Source organism: Orbicella faveolata, unplaced genomic scaffold (assembly GCF_042242905.1).
Source record: "Orbicella faveolata isolate gen_17 unplaced genomic scaffold, um_ofav_v1 contig_4, whole genome shotgun sequence".
Lineage (NCBI taxonomy): Eukaryota > Metazoa > Cnidaria > Anthozoa > Scleractinia > Merulinidae > Orbicella > Orbicella faveolata.
Window position 1 is genome coordinate 8,191,352 of NW_028301569.1, and position 14,206 is coordinate 8,205,557.

The 14,206-nt window shown below is 41.4% G+C and overlaps 1 protein-coding gene and 1 pseudogene across 1 annotated transcript; both read left to right on the forward strand.

Moving 5' to 3' along the window:
* The first annotated feature begins 48 nt into the window (after nt 1-48).
* On the forward strand, nt 49-5,441 carry LOC149101320 (uncharacterized; annotated as a pseudogene).
* A 1,177-nt stretch (nt 5,442-6,618) lies between these two features.
* LOC110061704 (uncharacterized) lies at nt 6,619-11,733 on the forward strand. Its single transcript, XM_020768553.2, has one exon. The coding sequence runs from the start codon at nt 9,168-9,170 to the stop codon at nt 10,257-10,259; it is 1,092 nt and encodes a 363-aa protein (XP_020624212.1). The 5' UTR covers nt 6,619-9,167; the 3' UTR covers nt 10,260-11,733.
* The last annotated feature ends 2,473 nt before the right edge of the window (nt 11,734-14,206 follow it).

The following is a 14,206-nucleotide window of genomic DNA, read 5'->3' on the forward strand; positions in this document are numbered from 1 at the left end:
TTCTATAGCTCATCATGTTTCTACTTCTTAATTAACATTTACATAATAAAGGATATAGCTACAAAGGTTTGAAAGAAAGTTACAAATCAGCCTTGCATGGAAAAATGCCTTAGTCAAGACCAAAAACGATAATGTAGTAAAATTAATAATTTTTTCTAACATCACTTATGACACATTTTCACATATGACCTCTTTCCATTCTCGATTTTTCACATCAAACTTTTCAAAAGTGAGAGTTGCCAATAATTATTTTTTGGTTGTGGTTTTACTACTTACCAGTTTTTAGTACAGCATCGCGACTGACACTGACGCTGGATGATTTAGCATGAGCCACAGTGGCACTCCTACATTCCCTAACCACACAGCTGGTGATGTGACCGCGCTATGAAATAATTATTTTCAAAAGTTAAGTGAAATCCTCCTGACTTTATTGGTCTCCAGCTGTTGATTGTTCCAGCTCTTGCATCACCACAAATTGTACTAGGTAAACCTGTATAAGACAACGCTTATTATCATGAGTTACAAGGTTTGGTCCTCCACACTGCGTCCACTCATCAGAATCGACCAAAATTGGGCATTGATAACCCTAATTACATGGCCTCTATGCAGTGCATCATGTTAATTGTATTCATCATAATATGCCAGGGGTGGCCATTGTCAGATCTTCAAAATGAAAGTCATAAGTAACAAGGAGCTAAAAGATCAGATTATTTTCTTGGTAAACAAACCTGAAAGTGCAATAATCCATAAGCCTGTGATGCTCAGCGGCTTAGAGAATCAAAGATTCAGGTTGTGATCAGTGGCGGATCTAGGGGAGAGGCCCGGGGGCGCCCCCCCCTTTATTTTGGGTAAAAAAGAAGAAAAAAATCACTGAAGGAAGAAAAGCCGGAAGGGCAAGAAAAACAAAACCACCCCCCGCCCCTAACCTTGACTCAAGGTCTGGATCCACCACTTGTGATATATGCTATCACCGAAAGCCAACACAGTTAGTTTTAATACTTAAGGCTCTTGGTTAATGTCCCCAATAAGTCCACTAGGGCTAAATACATTTGACACTTCAATAAAAGTTCTCACCCTATCTTATATTATTTCAAGCTGTTATGCGGGAAAAGGTGAGAAAATGCAAACTCCTGGTAGATGATCCCAGAAAGAGGACCGGCCACTTTCCGAGAAGCTCAAAGGGTAATGTCTGAAGTTCTTGGTCAACAACGCTTTGCACACACACCAGCATTTTGTGGCTTGTACCTACTTGTACGAAGCGCGAGCTACAGGCTGCCATCTTCAAAACAGATGAAAGTCCGATATTGCGACAAGCCGTACAGTTAAAAGAAGATGACTGTCTGAAGACGGTAAAACGTTTTAAAGGCCAAATAAGTGGCAAAGTCTTTCTCGTGCTTGCTTGTCAAATTCTAGACCAAAAATCCACAAACATGCAGGAACATGTACTGATGTTTTTTCAGAGCAACACTTCCAATGTGACTCTTTACTAAGAAACCACGTGAGTTTGCGACATACTTTGTGATTCAGCTACCAAATTTGGAAACGCTGTAATGCTAGTCTCTCTGCATCATCAATTTGAGGCTTTTACGACTAGACGCTATAGTTGGTTATTCGCTGGCAGTTTTACAGTCGACATGGTTCTAAGCTCATCAGCTGAGATCTGGAGAGGCATCGAGAAGCTTGATACTCAAAAGCAGAAGGATCTTCTTGAATGACACCTCCAAGCCAGAGAACCAATCCGCCGCTTTGCCGACATAAGATTGGGCGACCACTTGGTAACAAAAGGCTCCATGCTCGACAATTTATTTCCTCGAGATCTTGGTGTACTTAAATATCTTAATGTGCTAGATGAACTTAAGGAATCACTTTCTGCTCTTGATTTGCTTGAATACGAGCACCATTTCCTCTGCATTGGATTTGGGAGTAAAGGGGATCATCCATTATTATAACACGGAATCCAACTGGGAGCGATTTGTCTCAACAGTAGGTTGTAGCTCTGGGAAAAGTCTTGGAAAGCTGGGAAAGACACAAGAAATGACCTTACCGAACGAGACTCTCATCATAGAGGACCAACTGCAAGCAACGGAAGATGAGGAATGGAAAATGGCAAGGGTCGTCTGGCCAGATGAGTTGCGGCGATATTCCGAGGAGGAAGTTATTAATAGAGCTAAGAAAAGGTAGACGAGGATTCCTATGACCCGATGAGGAACAACTGCGAGTCGTTCGTCATGTGGTGTTTGTGTGGCTTAAACATCAGTCCACAAGCGACTCGCGTGCGAAAAACCCTCTTTGAAATGGGCAGTGCCATACTTAAGACAGCATTTCGGGGAATGCAACAAGGCGTCAAGACACTCTCCAAGGCAGGTGCTCAATTTCTCGACGACGTCCTTGTTTATCGTTTTGGCGTTGGTATAAAGGAAGGCGCCACAGGACAATTTTTCAAAAGCTCTTTGCCACGGCTGGGTCTTGATGGCGGTGCTTTAGTATCGGTCTTTGTTGAGATTGGTGTAGCAGGCAAGGACATTTACAATGCCTGGGAGAAGTGGAGCAGTGGGGTTATATCCGAAGAGACGTTTTTCAAGGATGCAGCCGATAAAGTAATGGGGGCGCTCTTTCGCTCGGGCGGAAGTGTCGCCGGAATGCTGGCGTTTGGTGTCGTCGGAACCCTCATTGGAGTCTTCGGTGGCCATCTTTTCTCATGTATCATTTCAGAATTCCTGCTAAGTTAACTTACTAACGAATATTGTCATAAACCATGCGTCTGAAGAAAAAACCTGAGAAATCTCAAATTCCCTATCTATGAAGCTTGACTAATTCGCTTCGCTCGATAAAGGAACACATTTAGTTAAGTATTACAAGTCACAGTAATCATCGGGTGTTCGTCTTAAACAAATTTATGTCCCTTAATTCCTTTACTTTTGCAATTTTCTATTTATGAAGTTTGATCAGTAGCGTCGAGAGGTATTATACCGGCTTTCGATCAACGTTATGTAGTCTACCCTCTAAAGACGAAACTGTATCGAGCCATAGAAATGGTGTAATTTGTGCCAGTCATAAGACTGAAAAGAAGTTATTCAACAGTATATGCAGTTTTAAACGTATGAAGACAAAGTTTGCAAGACACTGAGATGTTTAAGTAAATATGGATGAATTAATAACGTTATGATGCTCTGTCAGTACATGCTGGTTGACTTCTAAAAACAGAACTAACTAGTAAAGGAACAGAAGAAAGGATTGCTATACCGGCTGAATGTGAGTTATAGCTTGAAGTCTGATTTCAATCCAAATTTAAAAGTGTTCTACAGGTCATCGTACATTCACAAGAGAAAGTTTTAAGTTGCCATGAGAAAACCAGTATTGTCTAATATGCGAATTATTTTCTCCAGCTTCGTAAGCCGTTCATTGAAATGTTAACATTTACATCTGAGATATTAAAATTTTCAAATTTTAATATTTTTAATATTTTAATTTTAATTTTAATACTCTTAGTGTTGAAACACTAAGAGTAGTAAGTTGACCATACGCATCAATAGGCTTTATGATGACAATTAAACTCCTTTTTATTTTTCAACTGAAAGACATTTTGAGCTACAATGCACGTTGCAATCCCGTCTCCCTTCTATAACGGGAAAACGCCCTGTGTTTGGTTACAGAGTGTTTCTATTGCGTGACTACAATGCAAATATTATATGCGAACGCAGCTGCTCCGATCAAGAGTTCAGTGAATGGCTCGCTTACTTCCGCAGCCAATCAGGGGCCGTCAACTAGCTTATATTTGGCTAGTGATTTAAATAAAATGAAACTGGGAAAAACTCCTATTTCAATATGAAAGCAACACGGGGTTTATATTAGCTGGCATTGCATGAGGCCTACGCCACAAGAAGCTGTAGATATCTGCCGGCAGTTTCGTAGTCGACATGGTTCTAAATTCATCGTATTTCGTCTGGAAAGGTATCGAGAAACTTGAGAGCGAAGAGCAAATGGGTCTTCAATGGTTGTCGGTCAAGTTGTGATCCCCATTCCTGTTGCTGGCGGTCTCGTGGGAGCTGTTCTTGGAGTCCTCGGTGGACATCTTACAAAATTCATGTCCGAAACTAGCACTAAAATTCTTGCTCGCTTAATCGAGAGTAAAATAGTACCAATACTGGAGAAGGTTTACGACGCAATGCGTAGTTAGCTCTGTTTCTTTAAGTTTCGATCATCCGTTGAACTAATTTTATCCGTCGAGCTAATTTTTTCACATGTAATATAAATTTCTACTTTGAAACATAAAATCTAGGCATTACATGACATTCGGCGCGCCGTGTGTTGTCCCGGTTAGGCGAACCAAAGTATTTATATGAGAAAACGTTGTCCAGCCTGCCAGGGTTACCCTGCCTGCCGAGGTGAGACAACTCGCCCACCCGAGTTAATAGAAGACACAATAGTTAATAATAGTAAATAATCGAAGACACAACCAGAATCACGGTTCACGACGAATTAAATACTTCTTTCTCATTTCACCGAGAGTTATTTTGGAAAATCACGGTACACGGATTCTAATGAAATCACGATTCACGAGAAAAAAAAAAAAAAAAAACCAAGCCATTTTACATTTAATGGGAAAAAAATCAGGCCATTCACGAATCACGAAAATACCCTTTACCACCCTCTAAATATTCCCTCTATTTCTTGGAAGCAGTCTCATCTGTCAGGCAATTATCTTTATACCCTATCAGGTCATTAGCATTGATAATTGACGAGTAGATTTAGCCTCGGGTGGAAAGCAACCGGATCCCAGGCTCGTTATATTGGGAACGAAGTTGAAGGCACACCCACTACATTGGAGTCGTGTTTGCAAACCCGCCATTCCCATCCCCAGTACTACTCATTTTAAAATGTCGTTACAATTCACGAAGCAACGGAGGCTCTGAGGAATTAGGAGTGGCAATTGCCCTGGGAGCTATATAGCTAAGAGTAGCAATTTCACCATACGCGTCAGTAACCTTTATGATGTCAATAAAACTACTTTTATATTTTTCAACTGAGGGACATTTTAATCTATAATGCACGTTACATTCCCCTCTCCCTTCCATAACAGGCAAACGTCCTGTGTTTGGCTACAGCGTGTTTCTATTGCGTGACTACAATGCAAACATTATTTCCAGGCTGATAAACATTGCGTCAGTCGAACGCATCTACTCCTGTCAATGGCTGGATTACTCTTATTTACGCGGCTACATTTTTCCGCCAAGCAGGAGCTTATTTTTAGCTGGAGCCGGGCATAATTGGTACCTACTCTATAGGATTGACAAACTTCGTTCAATAGTATGCAGCTTAGCTCAGTTTAAAACGTATGAAGGCGACGGAGGCAAAGATATAGATGTTAATGAATATGGATGAAGTGCTGAAACTTTCAGTCAGTGATAAGTAAGCATGAGATAGCTTAGGTATCAGACAAACAGATAGAGAAACAGAAGAAAGGTTTGCAATGCTGAAGGCGAGTAACAGCTTGAAGTCTGATTGCAGTGCAAATTTAAAAGTGTTCAACAGGTCATCATACATTTGCAAGGTTTATCTGAGAAAGTTTTATGTTACTTTAAGAAAACCAGAATTTTCTAATATGCGTATTATTTGCTCCAGCTTCGTAAGCCGTTCAATGAAATGTTAACATTCGTATTAAAATTGAACACTACGAGTAGCAAGTTGACCATACGCATCAGTAACCTTTATGACGTCAATAAAACTACTTTTTTTATTTTTTAACTTGGAGACATCATTTGAGCTACAAGGCACGTTACAATCCTCTCTCCCTTCTAACAGAAAAACGTGCTAGCTGTGTTTGCCTACAGAATTTTTCTTTTGGGTGACTATGATAAACATTACGTCAGTCGACGCAGCTACTCCGGTCAAGAGTTCAATCCATGGCTCGCTTAATCTTATGTGACGACATTTGCCAGCCAATCAGGGCCCGTCGGTGAGCTTAATTTTGGCTAGTGACTTTTATAAAAGCAACTTCTCGACAGCGTTAAGGGAATCTCTGCGTTCCCCTGGTTCAGCAATCAATCGGACTGTGTCGTTCTGTTTTCTTACGTTTATTTACGATCCACACACTCTACATTCAATCGATCTCGATCTCTATTCATTCTGTCAGTTACAAGATAGTGATTCTATTTATCGGTTATCATAACGAAAATACACGCGAAAATCCCGAGGATCATGACGTCACTGATTTGGACGGAATCGAGACTGATGTACGCTTTGTGTTACAGACCCGCCATGCCTTGCGCCCGGATGACATACGAGGAACAAGTTACGAGCAATACCGTGATACGTTGCAACCTCAAAGTCACCCGAAGCCTTCTCGATGTCCTTTCGTGGTTAAGTCCAAAGTGTGGAAGGACAAGCCTAAACTACATAAAGCCATTATATTCTTAATACTTATTTGTGGTTTTCTAAGATCCTATTGTGTTTTCTATTGCATCAGACTTGGCTTGAGTTTTCACCCGGGCTAATCCGATTAACAACTCTGTAAACCAAGTACACCCAAGGGCCCCACTCCTTTACCGCACAGGATGTTCGAAACCAAATTTGCCCAGATAATTCTTTTTTTCATTGGCGGCAATATAAGCTTACATTTTTGTAGTTATTTCAAATTATATGAAGGCACGTTTCACGATACACGGGCTCCAACTACATTGTATTAGACCTACACCACAATAAGCTGTAGATATCTGCCGGCAGTTTCGTAGTCGACATGGTTCTAAGTTCATCGTATTACGTCTGGAAAGGCATCGAGAAACTTGAAAGCGGAGAGCGCGTGCGGCTTCTTCAGTCGCTGGTAGCTTCAAGCCAGAGAGCCGATCCACCGCTTTTCCGACATGAAGGCAGGAGACCACCAAGTGCGGAAAAATTCCTACCTCAGTCGGTTTGATTCCATACGAACATCACTTCATCTGCATTGGATGTGACTGTGAAGGGCGACCAAAGATCGTCCACTATGACTCGAAAAGCAAACTTTCACAGTCGGTAACGGTGTGCCTGATAAAATTACCCCACAAGGACTTTATCAAGGACGAAGACGAACTGCAAGCTAGGGGAAGAGAAGTGGAGCGGGTCGTATGGCCAGAAGAATTGCGACGCTATTCGGCAAAAGAAGTCACTGACAGGGCTCAGAGGAGGCTTGGCGAGAAATCGTTCTATCACTCGATAAAGAATAACTGCGAATCGTTCGTCATGTGATGTTTATGTGGTCTGAAAATCAGTCTGCAGGCGACTACGAAATCTCTGTAGTTTCTTTGTGGTAGGTAACGGTATATTATGGTCGATTTGGCGGGCCCGCAGCACGTTTTCAATTAAGAAACTGAGAAATTTTAAGTTCCCTTTCTATGAAGCCCTATTCACTTCGCTCGACAAAAGATCGCATTTAGCTTAGTAGTACAAGAGACGGTGATGGTGCCAATCATTCGATGCTGCTCGTTCTAAAAAGGAATTTATGTCCCTTAATTCCTTTACTTTTGCAATTTTCTATTTAAGAAATTTGAGCAGTAGCGTCGAGAGGTATTATACGATCTCGTTATGTAACAAGTTCCACCCTCTATAGACGAAACTGTACCTAGCCATAGTAATGGTGTAATTAGCGCCAGTCATAAGGCTGAACAGAACCTATTCAACAGTATGTGCAGTTTAAAACGTATGGAGACAAAGTTGGCAAGATACTGAGATGTTTAAGTAAATATGGATGAATTAACAGCATTATGATGTTCTGTCAGTACATGATAAGTAAGCATGAATAAGCCTAGGTTGACTTTTAGAAACAGAGCTAACTAGTAAAGGAACAGAAGAAAGGATTGCAATGCTGAATGTGAATTACGGTTTGAAGTCTGATTTCAGTCCAAATTTAAAAGTGTTCTACAGGTCATCGTACTTTCGCAAGATTTAACTGAGAAAGTTTTATATTGCTTTAAAAAAACCAGTACTGTCTAATGCGTATTATTTTCTCCAACTTCGTGACCCGTTCGAGATCAGATTAAAACTAAATAAACACTAAGAGTAGCAAGTTGACCATACGCATTAGAAACTTTTATGATGTCAGTAAAACTAATTTTATATTTTTCAAATGAGAGACATTTTGAGCTACAATGGACGTTACATTCTCCTCTCCCTTCTAACAGAAAAACGTCCTGTGTTTGGCTACACAGTGTTTCCATTGCGTGACTGGAATGCAAACATTATTTTCAGGCTGATAAACATTGCGTCAGTGGAACGCATTCGTGCCTGTCAAGGGTTCAATTAATGGCTGGATTATTAAGCGAATACCTTTTCCAGCCGATCAGGAGCTTATTTTTAGCTGGAGCCGGGCGTAATTGGTGCCTACTCTATAGGATTGACAAACTTCATTCAAAAGTATGCAGTTTAGCTCAGTTTAAAACGTACGAAGACAAAGTAAGCAAAGATATAGATGTTAATGAATAAGGATGAAGTGTTGAAATTTTCAGTCAGTAATAAGTAAACATGAGCTAGCTTAGGGTAACTTTCAAAGACAGAGAAAGAGAAGAAAGGATTGCAATGCTAAATGCGAGTTACAGCTTGAATTTTGATGTCAGTCCAAATTTAAAAGTGTTCAAGAGGTCATCATACATTTACAAGATTTAACTGAGAAAGTTTTATGTTGTTTTAAGAAAACCAGTATTGTCTAATTCGTACTATTTTCTCCAATTTGGTGACCCGTTCTAGGTATTAAAATTGAACACTAAGAGTAGCAAGTTGACCATTCGCATCAGAAACTTTTATGATCATGACATTTTGAGTTACAATGCACGTTACAATCCCCTCTCCCTTCTATAACAAGAAAAAGTCCTGTGTTTGGCTACAGAGTGTTCCTATTACGTGCTACAATGCAAATATTATTTTATTGTCAGGGTGATGATAAACATTGCGTCAGTCGAACGCTGCTCCGGTCAAGAGTTCAGTAAATGGCTCGCTTAATCTTATGTGGCTAACTTTCGCAGCCAATCAGGGCTCGTCAACTAGCTTATTTTTGGCTACTGACTTAAACGATTTAAATAAAACGAAACCGGGAAAAACCCCTATGATTTCAGAATAAAAGCATCGCGGGGTTTAGCTACATTATATTAGGCCTACTCCACAAGAAGCTGTAGATATCTGCCAGCAGTCTCGTAGTCGACATGGTTTTAAGTTCATCGTATTTCGTCTGGAAAGGTATCGAGGAACTTGAGAGTGAAGAGCAAATGCGTCTTCTTCGATGGCAACTTCAAGCCAGAGAGCCGATCCATCGTTTTTCCGACATGAAGGAAGGCGACCACCTGGTGCGGAAAAGTTCCTCCCTTGGTATTTCGTACGAGCATCACTTCATTTGCATTGGACCTGACCGTGAAGGGCGGCCAAAGATCGTCCATTATTATAACACGGCGGCTAACGCTAGCGCACAAATGATTTCTACGAGTGGCCTTGGTTCGGGTAGCGCAAATGAACGATTGGGCATCGTGCAAGAGATGACATTACCACACAAAGACTTCATCAAGAACGAAGACGAACTACAAGCTAAGGGAAGAGAAGTGGAGCGAGTCGTGTGGCCAGAGGAATTGCGACGCTTTTCTGTAAGAGAAGTCATAGGCCGGGCTCAAAAGAGGAAAGGCGAGGACTTCTTTGACTTGAAAAAGAATAACTGCGAGTCGTTCGTCATGTGGTGTTTGTGTGGCTTGAATGTTAGTCTGCAGGTGACACCACTGCGAAAAGCTCTTTGTGAAACAGGAAGAGGTGTTCTGAGGTCGATTTGGCATGGCCTGCAGCAAATTTTCAAGGTAGGCACCGAGCTTGTTGATGACTTCGCTGTAGCGATCGGACGCGGTGCAACACGCAGTGCAGTTGGCCAAGCCAGCCAAGCTGCTCCAAAAGCTCTTTCAAAGGTTGGGGTCGGGGTCGGCGCGGCAGTAACTGTGATAATCGAGGCAGTTATGGCGGGATATGACATTCGTAATGTGTACAAGAAGTGGAAAGATACAGGACTCATTGAATCCAGAGAGGAGTTCATCAAAGAGGCCACTGATATTGTGCTGTTGGCACTTTTTCGCTCCGGCGGAAGTATCGTAGGAATGGTAGTCGGTCAAGTTGTGATCCCCATTCCTGTTGTTGGCGGCCTCGTGGGAGCTGTTCTCGGAAATTTCGTTGGTCACCTTATTGGAAAAAGCCTGTCAGGAACATGCTCTAAAACTCTTGCTCATCTAATCGAGACTAAAATGCGTCAAATACTAGACTAGTAACGCGATACAAATGTAGTACAGCCCTTACCTGACTTCCTTCCTACATAGTGTACTGTACTGAAAACAGCGCGGAATGGTTTCATTTACGTTTTTACACGTAAAATATTATATAAAGTAACTTTCCCGAGTCTTAAAAAGGGTCGCGAAAATTAAATTAGGTACTTGATCATTCACTGCACAAATCACCAAACATTCGCGCCCGAATTCGATCGAACACAGATACCGAACTATTCTGAGATATCCAGCCCCCCACCGGGTTGGGGGGGGGGGTACTCCCTTATATGGGCTATATAGGTATGTGCGGCCCCAAAGGATAGGGTTTTTCAGCCGTTCTGGTTATAAACAGGGTATCGATTTTAGCTGATTTTGACCATTTTGGTCATAAATAGGGTATGGTTTTTGTACTTAAGCCTTGATATTGGTATGTTTTTGAGAAGAAGCCACATTTTCATCATTATCGAAAAGAAAATCGACAAAACCCTTCACAAATTATGTTTACGGTAATTTAACATTGGTTTGAACTAGGAGCTAATTATAGCGCAGGTCTGAAACAGCATTGTGATTTAAGAGTCAGGTCATAATTTACCCTAGAGCAGTTGGTTTCTCCTACGCCGAACGAGAGAAACCACTGCGAGCAACCGTTCGTTCGTTTGAGTTAACCGCCGTCCAGCGAAATGGACGAATAAATTAACTTTGAACTGGTAAAACTAGTTTAAAAGCTGGTTTAGGCTCGCACGCATGCGCTCACCAACATAACTGTTGCGTTTACGCGAGCCCACCGTGTAGTGATCAAAGTCCAAGTCCACTGCCAACGATTATGATCTGGGTTACGATGTTGAGGGACGTTTCATAATTCTTGGAGACTGTGCTGTACATCGCTGGAAGTTCTTCCTCTAGTGCTTGGAGTCAGTCGCTTGAAAAAGCTTTTACGAAAGAAAGCTTTTAGGTTTAGGACCACAAAATTGATAATAAATCTGACACTTCGACGAAGGTCTGGAGCGTCTTTTGTCGGCATTTTTGGCGATAAATTTTGCATTCTTTGGACCGGCGTTGTATAAACAAATGGATCTGACGTCAAATGCATCACGTGGGGCGTGACGAACTCGCGCATGCTCAGTGGAAAAGTAGACGGTTGCTCGCAATGGTTTCTCTCTCGTTCGGCGTAGGAGAAACCAACTGCTCGCAGGGTAGTCATAAATAGGGTAGGGAATATCGCAGATTTTTGTCATAAATAGGGTAAGAGTTTTAGGAACCGGGCCGTACACCCCACCCAATTTTTCTGGGAGTACCCCCCGGATCCAGGAAAGCCTGATTTGAAATACGGATTCAGTGGCCTTTGAGGCTAGAACGCTCTAAGTATTTTCTCTTTGGTGCAGTGATCATGTTTGCCAGTAAGCAAAACTAGCAACAATTGATCTAAAACTTGATTGTATTAATTACTGTTAACGACAATAAAACTTGTTTATTTTTCCCTTGCATTATCTATAATAAAGGCACTATGCACCACTTGAACAGCCTGGTTGACCATTGAAAGAGCTGTTAGAACTGAGTGCATACCCATCACTATTTTCATGTAGAGTTTCGTAAGCAACCGAAAGAACCCTGTCAACGAACTCCTCCTTATTACTGCTATCACTATAACTTATCTCTTTCCTATTACAGGAAAAAAAATGCTTTCTTAACTGCAAGATAGGGAGATGGATGGAAAATTAAAAGCTGCGCTTGGGGTAATGTGGTAAGGGCGACTGAGTTGTAACAGCCTGTAGTGGTGTATCTTAAGATAAACCGGCGCTTTTCAGTTATGAGGCGTATGTTTTTCAGGGTGTTGCTTCCTACAAGATCCCTGATGTATAGGATTCTGTAGTCCAGTTACTTGCAATCAACAGTAACCAGAGGGGTGCAGTAACTTGAAGGGTCTTGTAGTTCCCCTCGATTCTGTTCTCGTTCAGTTCAAAAGCCTCATCCTGGGATTTTGACTTTTCTTATAATCCATCAAATATTTTCGCTCGCACGTGATTGGTCTAAGCGCGTCACGTGACTGAATATTTCCCAGCTAAAACTGGGGATTATCCGAGTGATATTCCCCAATTTTCAAAACCGCGCGTTTGCAAAAAATATTTGAAGGAGAATAAACACAATCACCTGCATTTTGCGCGAAAATGTGATCGGATATTTGTCCTTGGACATAATCTGTTCCTCAAAGCTCACAATTTTCTGTTCGCTTCTCGGAACAGATAATGTCCAAGGACAAATATCCGAGCATATTTTCGCGCCAAATGAGGTTATTGTTTATATATGCACTTTCAAAAACATCTTGAAAATTCTGAAAAATCCTACGGTTGTCTGGAAAACCACCCTTTCTCTGCCTAAGTCGGCCTCTTTCATGACAATGTAACTAACGATTCCTTTGAAGGGACCTTATCCTGATCTGTGCCCGAGATCATCGATCAGAGCCAGCAGACTGTTATGAGTCAACAATTCTTTCGGCTGGATCATAATTATAGCTTTCCCATTTCCTTTTTTTGAAGACTTCAAAGGATTTTAAATTCATGCTCCTGAGAGAAAAAGGATTTGAAACGCACTCGTATGGACGACCTTGTAACTAATACGGAAAGCACTCTTAGGATCCATGACAGGAGACTGCTTCCGGTCTAACCTCGATCCCAGACTCTCTTCCACCAGCTAAGAGAAGCCAAAAGGGCTATGGGGACGAAAATGGTCCTAAGGAAGCTGAAAAAGAAGAGAGAGCCTGGGATCGAGGTTGGCATGCGGAACACACGGACGAGACGGATTGGCAAAGAGACAAGACAAGGGTATGGCGCGCACGCTCCCTCGTTCGGGAGGAAAAACGCACGTCGGACCCTTAGAGAAAAGGGCTAATGGTGGACACCCAACACCTCACACCTCTTATGCTGAAAAAGATAGCACGCCTGAAGCAGTTAAGATGAAATCCGATAGCAAATCGAGCAATGTTAGTATCTAGTTGACAAAAACTTTGTACTAGGAAAATTTTTAAGCACATCACAGCCCGTTTTGCATTTTCTAAAGGCTACAAAAAACACCAAAAACAATTTCTGATAGAAACTCGGGGAAATAAATTTCAAAGTTCTGGGAATTTGTGCAAACACGTGTAAAATTTCATCAGCAGTTTCTATTCAGCAGTACTTTCAAGTGTTTCATATGAACTTCAAAATTTGTTTTCGACATTCAGTGTTATTAGAAATGATTTCGAGAAAAGGTTTGCAACACGACGTAAATAATTTCAGTCCAAAGATTTGTCTACTTGTTACTCGAAGTTCTGGTGGATTCCTTCACAAAATTTTTCCCACCCCATTTCTGACCTTGAAAAGACCTATCTCCGTGTCAGGCGCTTTCCTCTTTTGAAGAGGTCTGGATATGGTCAGACTGACTTTTAAAGCCCTTTAAAGGTTGTTAGTTTCCAACCAAACTGTTGACCGAACTATTTATCAACTTGAAATTGACCGCCGGAGTGAGTTTGTGAAAATTAACCCTTCTTCAGAGTAAAGTTGGGAGAGGTCACTATGCTCTGAGCAAGTTCTTTTGCTACCTTTTTCCTGTGTTTTTTCCAACCTTATTTACTAATTCCCTTTATTTGGTCATGGAGGCTCCCCCGGGGGTGGGGGTGCTCCCAGAAAAATCGGGCGGGGTGTACGGCCCACTTCCCAAAACCCTTACCCAAATTAACCCAAATCTATGATTTTTCCTACCCTATTTAAGACCTGACTAAACATTTGATACCCTATTTAAGACATTTAAGACATGACCATTAACTCAATACCCTGTTTCAGACCTGTCTCATAATTAGTTACTTAGTTCAGACTGATGTAAAAGGCATCATGAAGAGCTTTCGTTGATGGTCTTAGCTATAATGATGAAAAAGTAGCTTTCAAAAAAAAAAACTGAATTCAAGACTAGAGTGCAAA

Excerpts from the sequence above, each read along its gene's own strand:
- LOC110061704 (XM_020768553.2), top strand. The coding sequence starts at position 9,168 with ATGGTTTTAAGTTCATCGTATTTCGTCTGGAAAGGTATCGAGGAACTT.